Genomic DNA, 25,340 nt, shown 5'->3' on the forward strand with positions numbered 1-25,340 from the left:
AGCATGACCCAGAATTGCCTTAAGCAAAGTCTATGGAGTGTCAGAACGATGCTCCATAGACTATATTCTTCTGAATACCTGCACCATGTTAGACGGGCTGGGAATTGCTTTTTTCTTTTGAATAAGGGTAAGTGTCTTGTTTTATTTCTATGCGATTGTGTTTATTTTCAGATGTCCATTTTTCAATGGATTCAGTGGACTACGGCGGATTCCCTGAACTACGGTATAACTGCATGCTTTTTTTTTTTAATATAATGGTAAACAAGGGAAAATTTCAGGGAGTGTTTATTGACATAAATAATTTTTTTGTGTGTCGTTTTCTTTTTTACTTACTGGTTTAGTAATGGGGGTGTCTGATAGATGTCTCTCAATTATTAACCCCTGGGCTTTATGCCAGGTGACACTAGACAGCTGACATCAACCTCATAAACCATTACCCCAATTGCCACCACACCAGGGCAATCGGAAAGACCTAAGGCTATGTGCCCACGCTGCGGAAAATGCGCGGAATTTGCCGTGGATTTTTTGCGGAAATTCCGCGGATGTTTCAAAAATCTGCAGCACAGCTGCTCCCCAGCCATTTCTATGGCATTTGGGAACTGCTGTGCCCATGCTGCGGATTTTCCCGCAGCGGAAATAATGCGGATTTCCCTGCGTAAAAATCAGCAGCATGTCAATTATTTCTGCGGATTTCTCCGCAGGGTCCCATATACTTACCTGCCTTGATAGCAGACACCCAAGTCACTTTCTCCGTCCGGTGTACAGCAGCGCGGTGGATCCAGGTACAGGAAGGAAGAGGTGGGCGGGGCCTGCACGAGCTCCGGTCATGTGACAGTCGGAGCTAGTTCAAGCCCGCCCACCTTCTCCTGCAGACGCTGACAGAGTGACCCGGTCGCCGGAAAGCGAGGTGCTGCGTGATGGAGGTGAGCATGAACTCCCGATCACAGCAGCACTTGTTCTACATTGAGGATGCAGTGCCGAAGCCATGGTACTGTATCCTCAATGCAGAATACCCGCACCATATCCGCAGGACATTCCGCAATAAAACCACAGCATGTAAACAGACAAAGTTTTGCTGCGGTTTTCTGGGAGCTCCTGCAGAATGTCCTGCGGATACAACCACAGGACACTGTCCCCGTGGGCACATAGCCTAAGGGGCACTTTGCACACTGCGACATCGCAGGTGCGATGTCGGTGGGGTCAAATTGAAAATGACGCACTTCCGGCATCGCATGCGACATCGCAGTGTGTAAAGGCTGGATGATACGATTAACGAGCGCAAAAGCGTCATAATCGTATCATCGGTGCAGCGTCGGCGTAATCCATGATTACGCTGACGCGACGGTCCGATGTTGTTCCTCGCTCCTGCGGCTGCACACATCGCTGTGTGTGAAGTCGCAGGAGCGAGGAACGTCTCCTACCGGCCTCACTGCGGCTTCCGTAGGATATGCGGAAGGAAGGAGGTGGGCAGGATGTTGACATCCTGCTCATCTCCGCCCCTCCGCTCTGATTGGCCGCCTGCCGTGTGACGTCGCAGTGACGCCGCACGACCCGCCCCCTTAACAAGGAGGCGGGTCGCCGGCCACAGGGACGTCGCACGGCAGGTGAGTGTGTGTGTGAAGCTGGCGTAGCGATAACTTTCGCTACGCCAGCTATCACCACATATCGCTGCTGCGACGGGGGAGGGCACTATCGCACTCGGCATCGCAGCATCGGCCTGCGATATCGCAGTGTGCAAAGTGCCCCTAAGGCAAAGCGACAGAAATGGTGCATCTAATCTGATGTGTCCCTCTGAGGCGGCTGTGGATTTTTAAGCTGGGAAGGGCCCAATAACCATGGATCTTCCCTGCCTGGTTATATCTGCTCTTAGCTGTGTGCTTTGCCTTTGATGGAACCCCTTCAGCCCCCGGGCACTTTCCGTTTTTGCGTTTTTGTTTTTTGCTCCCCTTCTTCCGAGAGCCATAACTTTTTTTTTTTTCCATCAATCTTGCCATATAAGAGCTTGTTTTTTGCGGAACAAGTTGTACTTTTAAATGAAACCATAAGTTTTACCATACAGTGTACTGGAAAACGGCAAAAAAATTAATTCCAAGTGCGGAAAAATTGCAAAAAAAGTGTGATCGTACAATAGTTTATGGGATATTTTATTCACTGTGTTCACTATATGGTAAAACTGATGTATCTATGTGATGCCTGAGGTCAGTGCAAGTTTGAAGACACCAAACATGTATAAGTTTACTTGTATCTAAGGGGTTAAAAAAAATTCACAAGCTTGTCCAAAAAAAGTGGCGCACGTTTTGCGCCATTTTCCAAAACCCGTAGCGCTCTCATTTTTCGGGATCTGAGACTCAGTGACTGCTTATTTTTTGCGTCTCGACCTGACGTTTTTAACGGTACCATATTTGCGCAGATGCTACGTTTTGATCGCTTGTTATTGCATTTTGCGCAAAATTTGCGGCGACCAAAAAATTTAATTTTGGTGTTTGGAATTTTTTTGCCGCTACGACATTTACTGATCAGATTAATTGATTTTATATGTTGATAGATCGGGCATTTCTGAACGCGGCGATACCAAATATGTGTATATTTTTTATTTTTTTAACCCTTTAATTTTCAATAGGTTGAAAGGGGGGTGATTTGAACTTTTAGGTTTTTTTATTTTTTTTTATTTTTTAAAACTTTTTTTTTTACTTTTCTTTTTATTTTACTAGTCACCCTAGGGGGCTATAGCAATCAGCAATCCGATCGCTCTTATCTATCTGCTGATCACAGCTATACAGCTGTAAACAGCAGATTCAGTCACTTTCTGTTTCACCCTGCTCCGTGCCAGGTGAAAACGAAAGTGCAACTTCGTAGCTGCAGGCGTCATCACAAGACCCTGTGCTACGATGGCAACCACCGAAAGTCACGTGATCATGTCACGTGACGTCCGGTGGGGGCGGGGTAAGTAACTGTCATGGCGGCGCCCATATACATATCGCTACCAGATTTTGGCAGCGAAATGTAAGGGGTTAATGGCCGCGGGTGGAAGCGATTCCACCCGCGGCTAGCAGGCACACATGTCAGCTGTTGAAAACAGCTGATATGTGCACGGATCGCCGCCGCCTGCCCACGGCAGGGGGCGGGGATTAACGGCACACGATCCATGACGTACCCAGTACGTCATGGGTCGTTAAAGGGTTAAAAAATGGGGGCCCCACATCATTTTTTTTTCAATTAATTTTTTATTTATTTAGTTAATAGCTGTAAAATCTATCTATCAGCTATCTATCCATGTATCTATCCATCTATCTATCATCTATCCATCTATCTATTATCTATCTATCTATCTATCTATCTATCCCTCTATCTATCTATCCCTCTATCTATCTATCTATCTATCTATCCCTCTATCTATCCATCTATCTATCATCTATCTATCTATCTATCTTTGCATATCTTTAACATATAAAAAGCTACAAATTTCAGTGTCATGCATTTTTTTTCAGTATGTGTCACATGAATGTCACAAAGACGGCTTAAACGTACACACGGATAGCACACAGAAAACACACGGATGACACATATGTACATACAGATGGTTCAAACAGAATGTGTAAAGGGGGCCTTAAAAGGAATCTGTCATCAGGTATTTGCTATATAATCTGAGAGTAGAGAGCGTGATTTCAGGAATAAGTGACTTATTAGGATGAGAGCTATAGTGTCAATACAAACAGTGTTTTATCACTAGTAGATTATCACTGCCAGATTTGGTCATTAATCTATGTAAAACCTCACCCCCACCACTGATTGGCAGGTTGCGTACAATGTTAAATGGAAGCTTCCAATCAGTGATGTGGGCGTGGTTATACACAGCTCAGTATTCTGACCACTGCTACATCTACTATAGAGAAAATAGGGGTTTAATCAAAACTGCACCAAGCAGCCTAGTATGTGATACATCACTGGAATCAGATTCGCTCCTCCTACATCATGATGTTCTCAGATTACATAGAAAAAACATGCTGACAGATTCCCTTTAACATTTATGGATTGCCAATATAAACAGATATAGAGTTGTAGATAAAATAATTCACTCCTAATTGCAAATTAGGTTTATTAGCAAAATGTATAACCTTTCTATATTTGCCAATAATCTAATGAAACAAGAACAATTTAATAGCTCAATACAACTAATATAACCAGTGGTTTCACCCCCCCAGCCTGTTTCCACCTTCCTACAAGCCAAATTTTACAATTCTGACCAGTGTCACTTTATGATTAATCCATTTTTATTAAATTTTCACATATCAAATTGTACAACGATATGGAAGAGGAAAAGAAAGTAAGAGCGAGGGGAAAAGAAAATGGAAGGGAAGAAACATCAAAAATAGGACCTTGCAGGGTCCAGGAGTCAGATATAATCAATTACATTCGTTTACAGAAATGCAAATCAAAATCTTATCATTTACTCTAATAAAACAACAGCACCCATTATAAAAAATTCACGAAGACCTTTGTTCAGATGACATTTTGCTATCGGGTGCATATCAGGTAATATTAATCTAAATTCTATATTTCCTTCTGGAGGAGATCCTGGGTGTAGCCCTTTCATTGCATTTAACTACCTTAATATTTTCCCCCCATCTCTGCTTCCACGCCTCATAATTAAGGAAATGAGAACGAGGGGAGAAAGAGAGGTGAACAGAAGAATGGGAAAAAGCCAAACCATTGTTTATGTCACATGGCCCTAAGGATGGCTAAGTAGAGAATTAGGAATGGAGGATTAGTAATCAGGTGTTGAGAAAGGGGAATTAGAGAGAAGAGGCCTTGTAGGGAGAGAAGATAGAAGAGAAAGATGGAATATGAAGAAGAAGAAGAAGAAGAAGAAGAGAGAAGAAAAAAAAGGAGAGGGGGAGAAGGGGGGGAAGAAGGGGGTAAGAAGGGTAAGGGTAAAAGAGACACAATAAAATCCCGGTACCTCCCTTACTGCACCAAAAACCTTGAGAAATCCTGGGTTGCTATGAACAGAATCCAAGATTGCCAAGTCTTGACATAGGTGTCATTAGTATCATTAGCCGTAGCAGAAAGTTCCCACCTGGGGGGAGGGCTGAACTTGAATTCCTGTGATTTTAACATAAGCCCTGAATACTGTATCCCAGAAGGGCTTAATTTTGTCACATTCCCACCAGATATGGACCATTGTCCCCTTTTCAGTTCCACATCGCCAACACATGTCCGATTCCGAGGGGAATAGTTTGTGAATTTTGGTTGGCGAAAGATACCATCGTGCCAGAATCTTGTAATTTCTCTCCTGAGCGTATCCTGCCACCGACATTTTGTGGGTAAAGAGGAAGGCTTTTTGTTTGTCCTCCTCCAAAAAAGTGGTTCATAACTCCTTTTTTCAGGCCCGGACACAGTCAGGATCCGGGAGACTAGGTTGCTGATTGAGATGGCTATAGATCAATGAAATCAGATGGGGGGGTGGTGATCCCCGGAGAAACAAACCCTCAAACGGTGTAGGCATCACCGGAAAGGAGTGCCGACTCCCCACCCTCCAGCACTCCAAAAAGGACCGCAACTCTCCATACTGCAACCATGATAATCTCTTAGGGGGGGGCCATTGCCTCTAACTTATCCAGTGTAGGGATGTGTGAGCCCTTTAATAAATGTGCCACTCGAAGGTCAGAGCTTTTGTGCCATCGCAGAAATCTCTCCGTCAGATTCGCCAGAGGAAACTCAGGGTTGTTGAATATGGGGGTAAGCGGACTAAAGGGAGTAGTAAGTAAGTTTTTCACTCTCAATCTGTCCCACAGCATCAACGTTGCCTTTACTAGGATCCCTGCTGACTCTATATGTATATTTTCCTTTCTTCCAATCCAAGGAAGATTTTTAAGGGGTATTGTAGATGAGTTTTGCTTTAGTCTTACCCACTGTTTTGTATCTACCTGGAAGTGCTAGTCAAACAACCTGACCATCACTGAAGTTGGTGGCAAAGTCGGAGATTTGGTACCCCTCCTCTTGTTTGTGTCTAAAAAGGGTTAGAAATTTGATTCTGGGTTTTGCCTGTTTCCATATAAATTTTATAAGTGCAGATTTCATGGTTTTGAAGAAGCTGGCTTGTGGGATGATGGGGACTGCCTGAAAGACGTATAAGAATCTTGGGAGAATGTCCATTTTAAAGGTGTTAATCCTTCCGAACCAAGATAGGGGCTTCTTATTATATGTGTTGAAGTCTTTAAGAGTTTTGTCTAATAGTGTTTGGTTGTTTAGTGTATACAATTTGCTACGGTCAGAAGGTATATGAATTCCTAGATAGTTTATTGAATGTGCCTGACACTTATATGGAAGTTGTTCTGGGATCTTTGAACTTCTGCCGCTGGCAAGGAGATATTTAGGGCTTCCGTTTTTGTTGTAGTTGACCATGAAATTACTAAGATCCCCAAAATGTTCAAATTCCATCATAAGGGAGGGGAAGATAATGTGGGCCTGCTAAATATACTGTATAGAAATAAGCCGTCTGTGTAGAGACACACTTTGTACTGTCTACCTCTGAGGCCCTGACCTCGCACACTGGGGTTCCTCCTGATTGTTACTGCCAAATGTTCCATGATAATGGCATATATCAATGGGGACAATGGGCAACCCTGTCTAGTGCCATTGTGAATTTTGAATAGTGCTGAGAGAGAACCGTTTGTTTTAATTCATGCCGTAGGGCCGGAATAAAGGGCCATTTTTTTGGCAAGGAAGCCCCCTCTCAGTCCAATCTGCTTAAGAGCCGCCTCCATGAAACTCCAGTGTACGCAATCAAAAGCCTTTTCGACATCGATCGATAATAGGCCCACGCCGTGCGGACATTCAGCTGCACTGGCAACAAACGAAATAGTCTTACATACATTATCCCTTGCCTCGCGTCCCTGCACAAACCCGACCTGATCCAAATGTATTATGCCCAGAAATAGATGAGTCAGTCTTATGGTTAAAAGTTTTGCAAATATTTTGATATCCACATTAATCAACGATATTGGGCGGTAGTTTGAGACTATTGAGGGGTATTTTCCTGGCTTTGGTATCACAGCAATATAAGCATCTAGTGATTGTGGGGTAAACCCATTGTTAAACGTAACTGAATTGAACACCCTTATAATGAAGGGCGTGAGTTGGTCCTTAAATGTTTTATAAAATAATGGGGAAAAACCATCAGGGCCAGGGCTCTTCCTACTAGGTGTGTTATTAATGGCCTCCTCCACCTCAGTGAAGTGTTCTTCAAGCTGTGCCGTAATGTCATCATCCTGTCCTCGATGTTTTTATCTATCTGCCTTTGAAATTCTTGGGGATCAAGTTCCGAAAATTTCCGCTTAATGTTATACAAATTTGAGTAGAATGTTTTCATGATATCTAAAATTTCTATAGGATTGTGTGCCTCTGACCAATTTGGGTGCTGCAGTCGGGGGATGAATTGGGTCTGTGTGTAAGGATGGAGAAGACGTGACAATGGACGGCCACATTTATCCGAGTAATTGTACAAAATCCTCTTGAACTGATTTTTGAACCGAAAGAAACTTTGATTTAAGAGGGATTTCAAGTCGTCTCTGCATTTAGTGAGTTCTACCAGCGTTTCTGTAGATTGGGTGCTCTTATGCTGTGTTTCAAGTAATTGTATTTAGGCCAGAAGTTCTGTCACCCTAGCTGACCAGTGTCACTTTATTCAGTAATATCTCTTGAACGCTTCAATGGGTCCCAGTGATTCTAAGACTGTATTTATTTTGAAATATTGTAATTCATGTTAGTGGTAATTTTTGGTTAATGATTTGCATTCATTTATAATAATTTTGAAAATCTGACAAAAAATGCAAAAATTTAGGAATTTTCCAACTTTAAATGTTTATGTCCTTCAACTAAATAGTTATATCACACAAAATCATTAATAAATATAATTTCTCACATGTCTTCTTTAGATTAGCACCATTTTTGAAACATTTTTTTTTTGTTAGGAAGTTAGAAGGGTTAAAAGTTTATCAGCAATTTTTAATCTTTCCAACTAAATTTACAAAACCAATGTTTTTAAGGACCACATCACATTTTTCGTGACTTTGAGGGGCCTATGTGGCACAATGTAACACCATTTTAAAAACTGCATCTATCAAAGTGCGCAAAACCACATTCAAGAATTTTATTAACCATAAGGTGCTTTACAGGAATTAAAGCAATGTGGAAGGAAAAAATTAAAGTTTTAATTTTTCCCACAAAAATGTTGCTTTAACCCCAAATGTTTAAATATTGACAAGTGTAACATTAGAAAACAGCCAAAAAAATTTGTTGTGCAATTTCTTCTGAGTACAGGTATGCTCCATAGGAGGTGGAAAAAATTCTTTTGGACGGACCAGCAGGGCTTGTAATTGAATTTTGGAGCACAGGATTGACTGGAATAGATATCAGACTCCAAATTGCATTTGGAGAGCCCCTGAGAGCCTAAATAGTAGAAACACTCCACAAGTGACCCCATTGTGGAAAATACTTCCCTCGAGGAAATTATCTAGATGTTTAGTCAGCACCTTGAATCACCAGGTCCTTCACAAAATTTTATAACGTTGAGCTGTGAAAATGAAAAAATATTTTTTTTTCCCCAAAAATGTTGCTTTTCATCAATTTTTTCATTTTCATAAGAGTAACAGGGAGGAAGTGGAACATATAATTTGTTGTGCAATTTTTCCTGAGTACATCAATACATCATATGTGGTGGAAAACTACTGTTTGGGTGCATGGCAGGGATCAGAAGGGAAGAAGCATTATTTGCATTTTAGAGGGCCAGTTTGGCAGGAATAGATTGTGTCACAGTAAAAGATCATCTGTCACTCCAGAATAGCAGAAACCCTCAATATATGAACCCATTCTGGAAACTACAAAATGGGAATTCATCTAGGGATGTAGTGCAAAATTTTAACCCTCAGGTGATTCACAAAATTATAAAAAATTGGGCTGAGAAAATAGAAAATACATTTTTTTCACTTAAATGTTGCTTTGGCCCCAAAGTTGTAATTTACAAAAAAAGGTAATAGGATAATATGGACCACACAATTTGTTACACAATTTCTCCTGAGTCTGCCAATACCCCATACCTACTTTTGAGGCAAAGTACAAAGCTCAGAATGGAAGGAGAACTATATTGGACTTCATATTACCGTAAGTTGGAATGGTTTGGGGGAGCCAAGACATATTCTCAAAGCTCCTGACATACCAGAAAAACAAATCTCCCATAACTGATCCTATTTTACAAACTACGCCCCTCAGTGAATTCATCTAGGCCACCGTGAGTATATTAACACCACAGGTGTGTTACAGAATTTTATACCATTGGCTAGCGAAGAAAGAATAATTACATTTTTTATCTTTAGTCCCAAGTTTTTATAAAAATAAGGGCTAATAAAAAAAATGTACCACACAATTTGTTGTGTAATTTTTCCTGAATGCGCCAATATTCACGTAATCGAGATATAATTGGGAGGCATAGCACTTTTCCAGAGCCTTTGTGCTACCAGTAACATGGAAGCCCCCTATATTTCCTTTGACAGATGACATACCCGAGTGGGGATTTGTTTTTTGTGGACTGAGTTGAATGCTATTGGTGGCAATATGGAGTACAGAACATTTTGGAACATTTCACATATATCCTGTCTTCTATGCTGTCCAAAACATGTGATTAAGGTGAAACCTCCAAAGGATCTATTCACTTGAGTCAGCAGAGTTATTCCGGACTCCGTTTGGCCTCTGTTCCTTGGTATCCTTATTTTCAAAGGTGCACAAAATTGTTGTTGACCGCAGTTTTGTGCACACCTAAAAGGACACGTAAGAAGATGGACATCGCAGAGCCACAGGCCAGACAGGAGTTCAAAATGACTCCCTATACCTCATTTCACAGAATTTTACATTGGGAATTTTGTCTCAATCACATTTTTCAAAGATTTATACATAAACTCCGGTGTGAGAGCTAAGGCTAAGTTCACATGATCAGTAATCATCTGTTAAAAACGGATCCAGCAACAATCTATTGGCAAAAATGTGGTGCAAACTCAACTTTTATGTTCGTTTTTAAATAATTGATTTTAGTTGAATCCATTTTTTAACATTGGAGTCTATGGAGAATGGATCCGTTAATGGATAGCTATATAGCAGTTGCAGAGTTAGCTTTATTTATTTTTTACTCCATTCACCATGCGATATAGGTGATTAGGTGGCTTTATTTCTTACATTAGTATGATTACAGCAATACCGGGTTTATATACTTTTTTAGATTTGGCTGCCATCTCACAAATAATGCTTTCTCACAAAATAAAGATTTTTTGCATCACTGTATTTTGAAGGCTGTAGTTTTTTTATTTTTCAGCCAACAGAACCATGTGAGGCTTGTTTTTAGCAGGATGAGTTGGAGTTTTTACTGGTACCATTTTGGGCTACATAATATTTTTTGATCGCTTTCTATTACACTTCTTGTGAGGAAGAATCAAGAAGAAACAGCAATTCAGGAATTGTTGGGGTTTTTTTTTACGCCGTTCACCGTGCCTTAAAAGTGATAAGACAGCTTTATTCTTTGGGCCTTACGAATACACTAACACCACATTTGTATTTTTTTATATATATATTTTGTCGTTTTTACACAATAAAAACAATTTTATAGGAAAAAAATTGTTTTAGCATTGCTATATTCTGAGAGAAATAGCATTTTATTTTTTCGCTGACAGAGCTCTATTGCATTTGCTTTTTGAGGGACAAGGTGACGATACCATTTTGTTTCACATTTTTCAGCTCTATGATGAAAAGACATAGGTTATTATACATATTTTTTTGTTACGGTGTTCACTGAAGGGGTTATCTAGTGTGACAGTTTTATAGATCAGGTTGCTCCGGATGAGTCAATACCAAATGTGTACTTTTTTTGTTTATTTTCTTATTACGGTATAAAAATATATTTTTGTTTAATATTTTTTTCTTTTGTTTTTTATTTTCTGATTTTTTACAAATATTTTTTTTTATTTCATTTTTTTTGCCCCACTTTTTTTTACGTAGACCGTATATATGACATTAACTTTTATTAGTCTGACCACTGGTATAATGTAAATAGGAGGAGAACATGAAGTATACATCCCAAGCAACATTTATTAGAAAGCTTTTACAAATTAAATACACTTGAAAAAAACATGAATTCTTTAAAAATTACAAAAGACAGAGGTGTGAGGGCAAAAATAGCAAGTAATATTACATTTGTCTGTTGTTACACACATCACTCATGGTGACAGATAGTAAAGAAAAGACTGGCCTCAAAGAGTTAATTAAAGAAAAAAGGGGGGATAGACATACCTATAAATATTAGTATCCCTGAATGGGGTTAGTCTAATTGGGCAAAGCATCACCTAAATAATATTGAGGGGGCTAATGTAATGCACTGTCCCAGCAACTCACTGCACCTGGCCACTACTGCTAATTAAACATCCCTTGGGGCACTCACGTTTACACTGTTCCCCTTGAAAAAGCTGCTAGCACCAACAGTGAAACGTGCATTGGAACCCTCGCTATTTCTGGTGACATCATTGCATATCCCTCCTACGTCCTTGGCATGTGGTTATGGGATTTATTATGCTCATTTAGATAAGCTAGAATAATCATGGAAATATTACCGTAGGCACAGTGCTAGGACCATGCATTACATTGACCCCCTCAATATTATTTAGGTAATGCTTAGACCATTTAGACTAACCTCATTCAGGGATACTAATATTTTTGGGCATGTCTATCTGCCTTCTTTTCTTTGATTAATTCTATTAGGCCAATCTTTTCTTTACTATCTGTCACGATGTGTGTAACAACAGACAATTGTAATATTATTTGCTATTTGTGCCCTCACACCTCTGTCTCTTGCAATTTTTAAAGACTTGTTGTTTTTTCAAGTGTTTTTCATTAGTAAAAGGTTTCTAAAAAATGTTTCTTGGCACAGATACTTCATGTTCTCCCATTTATATTCCTTGGAAGTTTGTGCCTACTCTAGGGGCCGTCATGGCATGAGCCCTTAGTGTTTATACATAATGGCTACATTATTATTATTAACACTGTTATAATGTATTGCAATGAACAACCATATTCCTGGCATGGTCTAACAAGCACTATAGCCAGCTAACCCAGAGGTTATAATTTGACCTCTGGTTACCATGGCAACAATCATTTTGGAAAGAGAGCTCATTCTCTCTCACAGCCTCCTAAATACTGCAATCACTATTATTCTTAGCAAATAGGGGGTTAAACAGCCAAGGGCAACTCAAGCACCATCCCTGATTGTGACAGTCGAAGCTCAGCTATAATTTACTTTGAGCTCCCAGCGGATCAACATAATGTAAGTTTACGTCATGGGTCGTGAACCCCTATCTGACCATGATGTAAACTTATGTCAAGCGCCATGAAGGGGTAAAGTGCAAATCAAAAAAGTCCGTGGAGCCTCTGTTAGGAGTCTCAACACAGAAACCAGCCAGATATCTCTCCGGGAAGGACCCAGCCAAGGGGTGGCTCTTTTTAGGAGGCCACCATAACCACCATATTAAGTGGACCTTTTAGTCAACATCCAACTTTTTGACAAGTTTAAAGATATGACAAGAGAAATACCAAGGCCAGGTATCCATCCACAGACAGCTGTTTTGGGGTATTGCCCCTCATCAGTGTGGAGTAGGATTCTGGCCAGGTGGGAGCAATGCCTAGTAGACCAACAAGACAAAACAATCACTGATCTTGGGGAGACCAGCCAGAGAAAACACTGCCGGCAGCCAGCGAGGGCGCTCAAGACAGTGAAATCCTAGGTACATTGCCCCCTGGGAAAAATGCAAATCAAAAAAGTCCGTGAAGCCTCTGTTAGGAATCTCAACACAGAAACCAGCCAGATATCCCTCCGGGAAGGACCCAGCTAAGGGGTGGCTCTTTTTAGGAGACCATCATAACCACCATATTAAGTGGCCCTTTTAGTCAACATCCAAGTTTTTGACAAGTTGAAAGATATGACAAGGGAAATACCAAGGCCAAGTATCCATCCAAAAATAGTTGGATGTTGACTAAAAGTTTGATGTTGACTAAAAGGGCCACTTAATATGGTGGTTATGGTGGTCTCCTAAAAAGAGCCACCCCTTGGCTGGGTCCTTCCCGGAGGGATATCTGGCTGGTTTCTGTGTTGAGACCCCTAACAGAGGCTCCATTGACTTTTTTGGTTTGCATATTTCCCAGGGGGCAATGTACCTAGGATTTCACTGTCTTGAGCGCCCTCGCTGGCTCCCGGCAGTGTTTTCTCTGGCTTGTCTCCCCGAGATCAGTGATTGTTTTGTCATGAAGGGGTAAAGGACAGGTCATCAATATTATAATGGTGGGGGAGCAACACCCAACATTCCCGCCGAGCGGCTGTTCTTGGTTCCAGCAGTGGCCGGAAGTGATGATTTGCAGATTTGAACTATACAGCTCCATTAACTGTATACTTTTCACTGTTGGTAGCTGTAATGACTTGCAGTAAATGTGCTGCATAGCGCAACACCAGCCTCTGGTGTCCTGAAGATACTTAGCCCAGTCCTCATGGACTATGGCCTTGAATTCACTAATATTCTTGCGTACTGTCACTGACTTCTTCACATCCTACCAAAATTTTTCTATGGGCTTTAAGTCCACAACATTGACAGTCACTCCGTAATCTTCCATAACTTCTTATAAAACCAATCCTTGGTGTGCTTGAGGTATGCTTGGGCTCTTTGTACTTGGAAGGTCCAAGTCAGTGAAGATGTTGAATAATTCTGAGACTGCATTAGTCATTAAAATTGGAATTTTGTGTTAAATTTGGGCAAACTGCTTGTTATCTTAGTTGTGTTGAACTATTTAAGTGGTTCTTGTTTGATCAGTTTATTCCACACAGCAGTGAGTTTGTAATTTTTGCTAAGGAATCTGATTTGCAATGAGTGGATGAACCATTTTGAATACAACTGTAATTACTGTTACTCCTGAAAGTGAAATGCCCCAACTAGTACTGCGGGTGGCAATTATGTAATATTCAGAAATATAAAGTCACAAAACACTGTCCCTTACAAGCTAAACTCGCGGTAATAATGATGTTCATAACAACCCTATTCATCTTTACTGTCTTCTATGTGCAACAAGGAAAATACTATCCTGATATATCACCTCCCACTCCATTCCCAAATTGATTTCCCTTTCTAGCCCCCAGCATTGCGGATCTGGTGTATAACTGGCAGCATATTACCGAGCGTGTAACTTGATACAAATATTGATTATAAAGCATAGGAGAAAAGAAACAAAAGCAAACCCAGGATACAAAGACATGTCGGACCAGTGTGTGCGTAGGAAGGACGCAGTGCGGATGTGTTCAAAGCAGAAATGATTTACCTGCTATTTTTGGATACCGCTAACATACTAATAAAAATACTAACACCTGGAATATGGAACAAAATGACATTGTGAAAAGCTCATATGACCTACTGTAGGGTGCAAATGGTTGTGGGTTATGGAGATATTTTTACTTGCTTTCATTGCATTTACTCGTAATCATAGTCAATGAAATGATGATGTCCTAATGTATTTATTTTAATGTCATATCAACTTTCTATTCATCAAAGCTGACATTCAATAGTCCTCTTCTTTCCGCATTCACAGCTTTGCAGAAATATGTAAATGAGCTATTTATAGCAATAGTTTCTTTTAACTTTTCCCAGAGGTGTGAGTGGCTTTCAAGGCATTCTTCCTTAACATAAGTGGAGCTCATCCTACAAGTATACAGTAGGGTAGAGATCTGGAAATTTTACCAACCAGCAGTGTAACGCTCTCCACAGAAGATGGTAAAGTGGCAAGCAGGCTTGGACCACTGGACCACAGAGGAACCTGGGGCTTACCCTTAGGGGAAGAGGCTTAACTAAGCTCCCATAGCGAGGGAGACATCAGGTGCCACTCCCAGGGCAGTGACCGGGGCTGTGGCAGCTGACTCCTTGGGTAGAGATGGACAAGCGGACTCAATCTCTAGTATAGCAAGGACCTCAGGGGTAACTGAGGCTGGTGGCATAGCTGGAGTGGACAGGCATAGTCTTTGGTATAGCAAAGAGCTCCGGGGTAGCTGAGGCTGGTGGCACAGTCGGGGTGGACAGGCACAATCTCTGGTATAGCAAGTGCCTCTGGGGTAGCTGAGGCTGGTGGCAAAGCGGGGTGGACGGACACCAGGTACCGATCGGACTGAAACACAGGCAAGGGCACTGTACACTGTAACGGAAGCACAGTGGACAAGAGAACCTGACAACTTTCTGGCTAGGGCAACGAGCCACTAACTAACTGAACACGTTGATCAGGTACCACCCCTAAAGGGAGAGTGCCTTAAGTAACCAGGGCCTTTCAGAGATAGCTTGAGAGGCAGTTCCAGGAAATGAGTAGGGCAGGGGTGCGTGCACGCACCTTAGCACCATTCCCGGAGGCCCTGTGTAGTGAGCACAGGCCCGGGAGGAGGAACACTCACGTGGAGAAGTGCGGGGATGCCGGGTAGCGTGGTGAGAGCCGGCCACGGTCATAAGTATGTGCACGTCCCTTTGGAAGGGGGAGCGAAGAATGCAGGTTTGCCAGCTCTACAAGCAACCTAGCATCTTTCCTAACCAAATTTTGCTGCATGGCTTAAGCCCGCATTACACGCTGCAATGTATCTTACAATGTGTCGGCGGGGTCACGTCGTAAGTGACGCACATCCGGCATCGTAAGGTACATTGCAGTGTGTAACAGCTACGTGCGATTGCGATTGAACGGTAAAATGTTCATCGCAAGCATGTTGTTCATTTCTGTAGAATTGAACGTCAGATTGTTCATCGTACCCGGGGTAGCACACATCGCAGTGTGTGACACCCCGGGAAAGATGAACAGATCTTACCTGCGTCCTGCGGCTCCCGGCCAGCAATACGGAAGGAAGGAGGTGGGCGGGATGTTTACCGCCCCTCCGCTTCTATTGGCCGGCTGCCGTGTGACGTCGCTGTGACGCTGAACGTCCCTCCCACTCCAGGAAGTGGACGTTCGCCGCCCACAGCGAGGTCGTATGGACAGGTAAGTACGTAATCATTTGTGCGGCACATTCAACAAATTGAACGTGCCGCACATACGATGGGAGCGGTTACGATCGCATACAATATCGTATGCTGGATCGTAAGGTGTAAAGCAGGCTTTAGACAATTTTAAGAAGCCACCAACTAAGGATTTGTGCGATGTCTGTTTTCTCTCTTCTGCATTTACTTTTTACATTTCTTTCTATTTTGCCCTTTTTTAAGCTGTACTAGCATAATAGAGGTGTATTCACATGAAGTATTTGTGCCATGGCTGTTACCCCATGGCTAAGAACTGTACTGCTGAAACCACACTTGGGTTTCCTCACAATTTGCCATGATTTTGTACATTTCAGCCACGTGCACATGTACAGTATTTGGTGAATATTTCACCTCAGTATTTGGGCTAAACGCCACGCTGCCGTGTGAGGATGAGGAGACAATCCAGGTATATCCAGAAAGGGATTTATTGTGAACGCGTTTTCAGAGATTCCATCTCCTTCATCAGACACAATCACTTTCTGGATATACCCGGATTGTCTGCTTGCACTGCAGGACTGCATTTAACCCTTTCATTGCCTCTTTCATCTCTGACTAATTGTGGGGCCGCGGCAGCTGTGCCTTATATGCTGTATCAGTTGGTTGTGACTCGCACAACCCCTCAAGGTGAGCAGTACCACACTTGCACGTGGCCTTATAGAAATCTCATGCCCACTGCTAGTGGTGTTTTTTTTGTAGTGTAAACTAACATGCGGTTTGTGCTTCAAATTCATAATATAAGAATTTCTTTTTTGAGGAGCTGAGTTTTATGTGCGGATTTTCCCCACAGAATTGCATTAGATGTAGAAAATACGCAGGTAAAAAACGAACATGCATTTTTAGTATGTTTCAGAAGCAGTAAAAATGCATTTAATTTGCACATAACTATATCAATAAAATTTTGTCAAAGCTAAATATCATTAAGTATCTAAAACAAAGTAGCTTTACTTACCACATTAAATAGCATCAAAACGTTTCAAAATGGTGACCAGTAAGGGTACTTATTCCTTACGACCGTTTAAAAATGGCAGTAAAGAATATGTGTATAGCATCCCAGTGTTTGAAAATCTCTGGAGTTTCAACTACCAGGGGTAGCTGAGACCCTGGAGAACAGGATCTGGACATGTGGGTCCCCGGTCATGTGATCACCCGTATTCAACAATTAAAGGCAATCACATTAAAAAAAAAAGACTCAAACTGGGGTTAACAACAGTATGATCAGTTGTAGTGTGCACCCCCCGAAAATGGAAAAACTCCACCCACCTGTCCCTGGAACTGATTTGTTTATGGCTGGCTGCATGTGGCCGGAGACCCGAAATGCCCAATTAGTGACTTCCATTGGGAATCTGGTCGAATCCGGATCCCAAACTGAACTTTATCTAAAGTCCGTCTGCACCTGCTGAACAAAACTTCCACGTCTATGGTCATCTCTAGTCACTAATTTTGCCCCCTTCGATTTTTTTGAACTGTTTTAAAGCCATGATGTACTAGAACTTATTGGCCACCAAACAAATGTATATGCCCAGCAATACAGTTATAAAAATCCCATATCCATCCATTTCCGTTCCTGGATCTCCACAAATGTACTGGAAATAAAAGGTTTTTGGGACATTATTCTGCATATGGGTATAGTAAAAAGCCCACTCTGCGTTCCAACTTGTGGAAACATAATTGAAACCAGAAGTTTACATACACTATCTAAAAATACAGATCTGCATGCTTTCCTCACTATCTAAAATGAATATGAATAAACCTGACATGTGTGTCATGATTAAGAACATTTTTTTGTTCTAAATGCGTATTTGGAAGAATAAAGCAAAGGTTTTAATATACTATCTGCGGACACTGGTCTTCGTCTAATCTGGATTACTCCAAAATATTGACTTTGTTATCCTTAAGCCACTTTGTAACCAGTATGGCAGTATGCTTCAGTTCATTGTTCATTTGGAAGACCCATTTCCGCCCAAGCTTTAAGTTCCTTGTTGATGTCTTAAGATGTTGCTTCAGTATTGACACAATCTTCTTTCCTCATGATGCCATCTAGTTTGTAAAGTGCACCAGCTCCTCCTGCAGCAAACCAGCCCCACAAGATGATACTGCCCCTCCCCCCCATTTTTCACAGTTGGCATGGTGTTCTTAGGCTTTAAAGCTTCTACCTTTTTCCTCCAAACTTAACGATGGTCATTATGGCCAAACACTTCAATTTTAGTTTCGTCAGACCACAGGACATATGTTAAAAATTAAAAGGGTGGTTCACCCATATTTTTTGTCTAGTTCGATATTATATTGAGAAACAATGTTTCTCTCAAATACTTTGTGTTGGTGTAACGCCCTGGACTTGCCAGGTAGTCACAGATAGCGCCCCGCACAACACCAGTCCCACACAAGGTTACACCAGCCAAACCACATAAACCTTAGTCACCTCCCTCAGTGTTCAATGGACATACCAGGGGGGTGGAGCCAAGCGGTTGTCCACGCCCACCGAGGAGTTCAGAGGGCCTGAGGCAGGAAGTTAAGTCAGTTCAGTGAGATCAGTTTGAGGCATGTGTCAGACTGACAGGTGTGAGGGTCGTAGCCCGCACACCTGGGCTAGGAGGTATATGGTGGCCTAGCCTGCAGGAGCCGGGAAGACGGCTCTGTGGAACCGTGGTGGACCGGGACAGGGTAGTGGCCCGCCGGTACCGACCCGGGGAACCGACTGGAAACCGGAGCACACAGGGGGGTACTCAGACCCTGAAACGAGGTCCAGAAGCCACTAGACTGAGTTAATTCACTGATTGAGGTCTGGACCATAGGTCCTTTCCCACCCAAGTCCCGACTGAAGAAAACAGCCCACCGAGGAGGATAGAAAGTCACCGCACAGGCAGAGAGATCCCACGGGCCAGCGTCTGCGGGCAAACAGGCTTTCCCGACATACATACAGCCGGCAGTCTACACATACACTACACGGTGCAGGAGAAAGGCAAAGACCACCGAACCGGGTGGGGGACCAGACGCAGCCAGCTGTGGGCACCGACCACCATCAACTTTGTTTACCAGAGACATGTGTGTGTCAATAACAGTGAGTACAACAGTGCCATCCGGCCGCGCATCGCCCTGCACCGCCCAGCTACTTCTCCCCAACGGGTCCCGGGGCCATCATCCCTGCCCACGAAGGGGTTAACATCTTGCTGTATAACCATCTCCCCCGGGTGCCCCGTAACTGCAGCGGTGGTGTCTACACCTTCACCACATCCCATGGGGGGCGTCACGAACTGAAACACGTCTCCGGCCATACACCTACCTACCACTCCCCTACGTAGCGCCAGCATCCTTTCAGAGCGAAGTGACCCTGGGTTCGGAGGCGCTCGAGCCACCCACAAACGAGCCCGGATCAGAGCGGCTTGGCTGCAGACGAGCGCGGGGCGATACATTGGCAATAGTGCCTGTGAGAGGCGCTATTGCAGACCGCTGTTCCCCGCTCCGGTGACGTCACGTCAAGTGCTGCACATGTCCGATTTCTGCGGCCGGCTGCAGTTTTCCTGACCCGCTGAGCTGTGAGCGGTGTTTCACCGCTTGTTACAGCCCATCTGCTCCCTGCAGAATTGTGGTATCAAACTACTCGCTTCCTGCCTAAATAAGTATATTAGATGGTTTAATTTACAAAAACAGACATTTATAGAGGTTTTCTGTTCTTCTTGGACCACAGAGGCTCTGCAAATATGACGACCTATTCCAAATTCAAATATTGCTCCTTCCATTCCGAGCACTTCCTTATGTCCAAACAGAACTTTTTGACTACATGTGGGTTATCACGCTCAGAAGAAAGCAACATTTTTGTGAAAAAAATGAAAATGTTCAATATGATGACCTAATGTTATTAAATTCTGTGAAGTACTTGTGGGTTCAAAATGCTCACTATACCCCTTTATAAAATCCTTGAGGGGTCTAGTTTCCAATATGGTGTCACTTGTGGGAGGTTTCTGCTGTTTAGGTACCTTCCAGTCCCTGCAAATATAACATGGTGCCCGCAATTTATTTCAGCCAAATTTGCTTTCCAAAATTCAAATATTGCTCCTTCCAATCCAAGCTGTTTGTTCACACAGAGGTTTCTGACCACATGTGGGGTATCAGCGCTCTCAAAAGAACCTGGGGAACAAATTTTGGGGTCCATTTTGTTGTGCTATTTCTTTTAAAAGTGAAAAAAATGGGGCTAAAGCAACATTTTTAGGTAAAATTTAGTTATTTTTTCATTCCACTTTGCATTAATCCCATGAACCACCTGAATTGTTAATAAACTTCTTGGATGTGGTTTTGAGCACTTTGGGGGGTACAGTTTTTTCAATAGTTTCACTCTTGGGTATTTTCTGTCACCTAGGCCTTTCAAAGTCACTTCAAATATGAAGTCATCCCTAAAAAAAATGGTTTTGTGAATTTTGCTGTAAAACTTAGAAATTGCTGATAAACTTTTAATCCTTCTTCCTGACAATAAAAAATGGGTTTAAAAAAATTGTGCTGCTGTAAAGTGGGAATGTGGTAAATATTACTTATTAACTAATTTCTGTGACATAACTCTCTGATTCAAGGGTATAAAAATTAAAAGTTTGAAAATTGTGAAATTTTCAAATTTTTTGCCAAATTTCTGATTTTTTTCACAAATAAATGCAAAAAAAAATTATCCTCAGAATCACTTGGATTCGTTGAAGCATTACAGAGTTATTACATCATAAAGTGACACAGGTCAGATTTCTCAAATCTAGAAAAATTAGCACCAGGCACTCCAATTGATGTAAAAAAAGAATACATTTTATTACAAGTTCAAACAGAAGTGCCGTGATAATTTTTCATTGAGATTTCTCAAATCTGGCCTGGTCATTAATGTCAAATTTGGCTCCGTTGCTAAGGGATTAAAACATGGGACACCAAAAAGAGACAAAAAAGGCAGCATTAAAAACGCAATAAAAACACATAAAAAAGCACTCAAAAATGCAATGAAAAAAAATGCAAGTAAAATAATATACATAATGGCTGTAGAAATACTGCATAAAATCTGTAACATCAAAAACTCACCAAATACTCATTGTGGGGTACAAGGGTATCTTTAACAAACTTGGAAAAATTATGAAAACATGCCAAAGTCACATTTTTTTTTACCATGATTTTCCAAAAATGCAATAAAAATGTGGTGTTTTTGGAAAATCACTGCAAAAAAACATTATGAATGCATCGTGTGAACATGTCCATTCAGTTTTGATGCAGTTTTTTGAGCCAAAGCTAGACAGATCTGAAGGAAAAGCAAAAGTCCTTCATTATTACTCAAGGTTGATCTACAAAAAAAGTTCAAGGACCTGGAAACCTTTCTTCAAACATATAACATTACAGGTTATGGGTACGAATTCTGTGATGAGTTGTGGATTCCGGGAACTAGTTTTGTTGCCATATTCTGGGTTGAGAAGGACGTTTTTGCCTAATATGGGACAATTGGCATCTGTCTCATGGGGTTTTTGATCAACATGTTAAGTTTGATCTCGACGCACTTTTATCTACTTTAAACATTAAAACTAGGCTGTACAATAAAAAATTATATTGTGGTACCATGTTAGCCAGAAAAATCTATGTAAATACTTTTACTTTATAAATACTTTCATGCCTAAAAAAAGATAAAAGTATTCTAGGAGTGATACTTTTATTGGCTAACTAGAAACATTTTCTATAAGCTTTCAGAGCACAGAGGCACGTTCATTATTGATAAAGGCTTCTTCATCGACGAAGGAGCCTCTGTGCTCTAAAAATGTGCAAATATAATTTTTCTGGTTAGCCAATAAAGGTATCAATCCTAGAATACGTTTGTCTTTTTTGGGCTTGAACATAAAGCTTAAAATGTATTAAACTCTAACTGTCTGAACCACTCCTCGCTTTGTAGGACAAAATATACGAAAAACTGCATGTGTGCTTTTACACAACTAGGTGGTAAAATGGGGCCTTGCAATCAATTGGGAAAAATATTTCAGTCATTATAAGATAATCTTTTTTTTTAAAAAAAGAAATAAACATTTTTTTCAAAACTATACCCCCCACCATACCATTGCTAATAATTACTATAATCATTTTATATTTCAGGGTTAGAGATGAATTTTGTGAAGACTTACGATTTTACAACACTGATACAGAGCATTTTTCAAACCATCATTAAAATAAATAAATAGACCTATAAAGCAGCCAGACATAATGATTTTTTCTTACTTTACTGAGGGCTTGTGATTGTCCCACCAGAATCAAGACGTTAGAAGCAAGAATGGACAAACAAAAATTGAGTAGGATGATTGAGCGCTCAGAACGAATGAATCTAGAATGGAAAGCATAAAGAAATGCATTAAGACTCAGAACTACACAATCCATCAGGACATTTGAAAAGAGAAATACAAATATAAGCTCAGTCATATAAAATTCCCCCGATAAACATAACATAGTAAAATGTCTGAGGGCTGGTACAGTGAGTTATAATTTAACAACAAATGACCATATGACTTACGGTACATGACTTTTCAACAAAACTAAAATCTACAAATATTTTCCTTCAATATTTTTTACATTTTTGACCAAAGGCTTTGCCGTTGTCTGAATACTCCAACACAGACATGTCCAGGTTAGATGTTCAAAACATTCATTTGTATTCGGCCTCATACACACAGCAGTACATAGCGTATGATGCTATTGGGTTCACTTAAGGGGCATTTACACTGCAAGATAACCCTTAACGAGTGATGTTAAAGACGCCTGTTTGGCAATAATCCTGCCGAGTTCATAGGCTGCCAATCACCTGGTGGACGAGCAAAACTCTAGTTTATTGGGTGAATTGATCTTTTCCTTAGCATGAAAGATCATTGTTCTTCACAGTGTTTCATCCTAAGTAAACAGCACTTGGACTGCCGAAAACTATGGCTGCCTTTGGGCACTGAGTATAGTATATATTGTTTGGTGCACATTACTTGCTTTGGTCTACTGTGTAAGTAGCTAGCCAAATGACAGCCGATAGGTAAAAATGTATCAGGTCATCAGTCAGCTCAGGTAACGGACCTTTAGTCAGGGAGGTCTCTGTACGCATAGTACATATAACATACCATGGGGCAAATCAAATATTCTATTTCATGTGTACAAGTATATCAAAATAAAAAAGAAATCTAGAAATCTGTAGAAAGGGATTTTTTTTAACACCTAAATGATTGTTTAACAAGTGGTAGTAATACCATTATCAGAATTATCTTGCATGTACTGTTACATTTCCTATCTTTATATTTTATTTTTAGGATAGGCCATCAATGTAAAAATAGTGGACAACCTCTTTAATGTCATATTCTAGCTGTAGAATTATTTTTTTTTCAATTAACATTTCATAGAGGTTATTCCATTTTAATTAAAAACTGCTTGTACTCATTAACATTCATGATTTCTTCAATCCAAACATTTCACCAACTCAACATGCTATGATATATCCCTATCCCTGCATCAATCCTCTATTTTGCTTGGTTAACAGTTGTATCCATGATTCACAGAGGCTTTCATTGCTTGAGTGGCATATATACTGATTTCCATTACTACCAAAAATCTCAAATTTTCCCTTATCAGTCCATAAGGCCCTTCTACAACTCCAATGTTCATGTTTTTTTACTAGAGACAATTTTCTTTTCTTTTTGGCAAGAGATTAGAGGATTAGCAAATTTGCTGTCACAAAGCAGGATTCACTAAACCATCCCAGACAGATGTCCGTCCAACCTCTTTTTAAAGTCTTCCATTGAAGGAGAACTCACCACCTCTTGTGGCAGCCTGTTCCACTTGTTGATCACTCTCACTGTCAAAAGTTTTTTTCTAATATCTAATCTGTGTCTCCTCCCCATCAGTTTCATCCCATTGCTTCTAGTCTTTCCTTGTGAAAATGAGAATAAAACTGATCCCTCTACAGTGTGACAGCCTTTAAGATATTTGTAGACAGCTATTAGGTATCCTCTCAGTCTTCTCTTTTGCAAGCTAAACAATCCTAAATCCTGTAACCGTTCCTCATAGGACATGGTTTGCAGACCAGTCACCATTCTGGTCACTCTTCTCTGAACTTGCTCCAGTTTGTTGATGTCTTTTTTAAAATGTGGTGCCCAGAACTAGACACAATATTCCAGATGAGGTGTGACCACAGAGGATTAAAGGGGGATAATGACTTCAAATAATCTAGACTGTATGTTTCTGTTAATACATCCTAGAATGGTGTTTGCCTTTTTTGCTGCTGCATCACAGTGTTGTCTCATGTTCAGTCTGTGATCTATTAGTATACCTAAGTCTTTTTCACACATGCTGTTGGATAGCTCTATTCCTCCCATGCTGTATATGCTCTTTTCATTATTCTTGATGTATGACTTTGCATCTCTCCCTGTTAAAAAACCCTTCTATTAGTTGCTGCCCACTGTTCCAGCTTGTTTAGATCTTGTTGTCTAAAGTATAGAACCCTTTTAAGTACTATCTGACTCATGGATACAGTTTTGGTGGTATACTTGTTTCTACAGTAAATTTCCAAGCTTGTGTTTTCCCTATTATACCTAGAGTCGCAGTCTTTTGTCTCATTGTATGATAAATATGTTTTCTGCATTTTTTTGACACTGAAAAATGGATAGCTTGTCCTTAATAGCTGTTTTTACTTGAAATTAAATAAATGACAAGGTGGTCTCTGACTTTAGCGCAGTACTGCACGGTGTACGGCCAGGCTGACAAACAGCTACAATTATTTCCAAAATTGTTTTTAAATTATGGGAATTTATCATATCAGTCACGAAATGTGTAAGCAAAAGGATTCTGTAATTGACAAGCAGTTGTTATTTTTAGACAGTGAGAATGGAGCATTGAACATTGACCATATTGTACAAATGATTTCTTCATTGATCAGAAGATTGAAAATTGAATAGCTTTATTTTGTAAGTCTGTACTGATGGCTGGTAAATAAAAAAAAAATGCCCAATAATTATCTCTATTAAACAAGCCCTCTAAACTTTAAAATTGCAATATTAGACCACAAGCTAAATATTCTTTAGAAAATTAAAAATTCAACCACAATAAGGTGAATTTGCATGCATGGTATTATATTGGTAAATAGTGAAGGAATCTATGAAAAATAATAATAATAATAATAATAATTCTTTGGATTGTAATTTTATATGTAGTTCTTCAAAGTTTCAAAGAATCAACCATTCAAGATCAACT

The 25,340-nt window shown here is 40.7% G+C and overlaps 1 protein-coding gene across 4 annotated transcripts in view; it reads right to left on the reverse strand.

The window, feature by feature from the left end:
- ADGRB2 (adhesion G protein-coupled receptor B2) overlaps positions 1-25,340 on the reverse strand; it is a 673,616-nt gene that overhangs the window by 56,875 nt on the left and 591,401 nt on the right. For all 4 annotated transcript variants that reach the window (XM_075336137.1, XM_075336136.1, XM_075336138.1 and 1 more), the window contains one exon: positions 22,341-22,443. In XM_075336137.1, coding sequence (XP_075192252.1) covers positions 22,341-22,443 — 103 coding nt within the window. The remainder of the gene's footprint in view (positions 1-22,340; positions 22,444-25,340) is intronic.

The sequence above is a fragment of the Anomaloglossus baeobatrachus genome, chromosome 2 (genome assembly GCF_048569485.1).
Source record: "Anomaloglossus baeobatrachus isolate aAnoBae1 chromosome 2, aAnoBae1.hap1, whole genome shotgun sequence".
In the NCBI taxonomy this organism is placed as follows: domain Eukaryota; kingdom Metazoa; phylum Chordata; class Amphibia; order Anura; family Aromobatidae; genus Anomaloglossus; species Anomaloglossus baeobatrachus.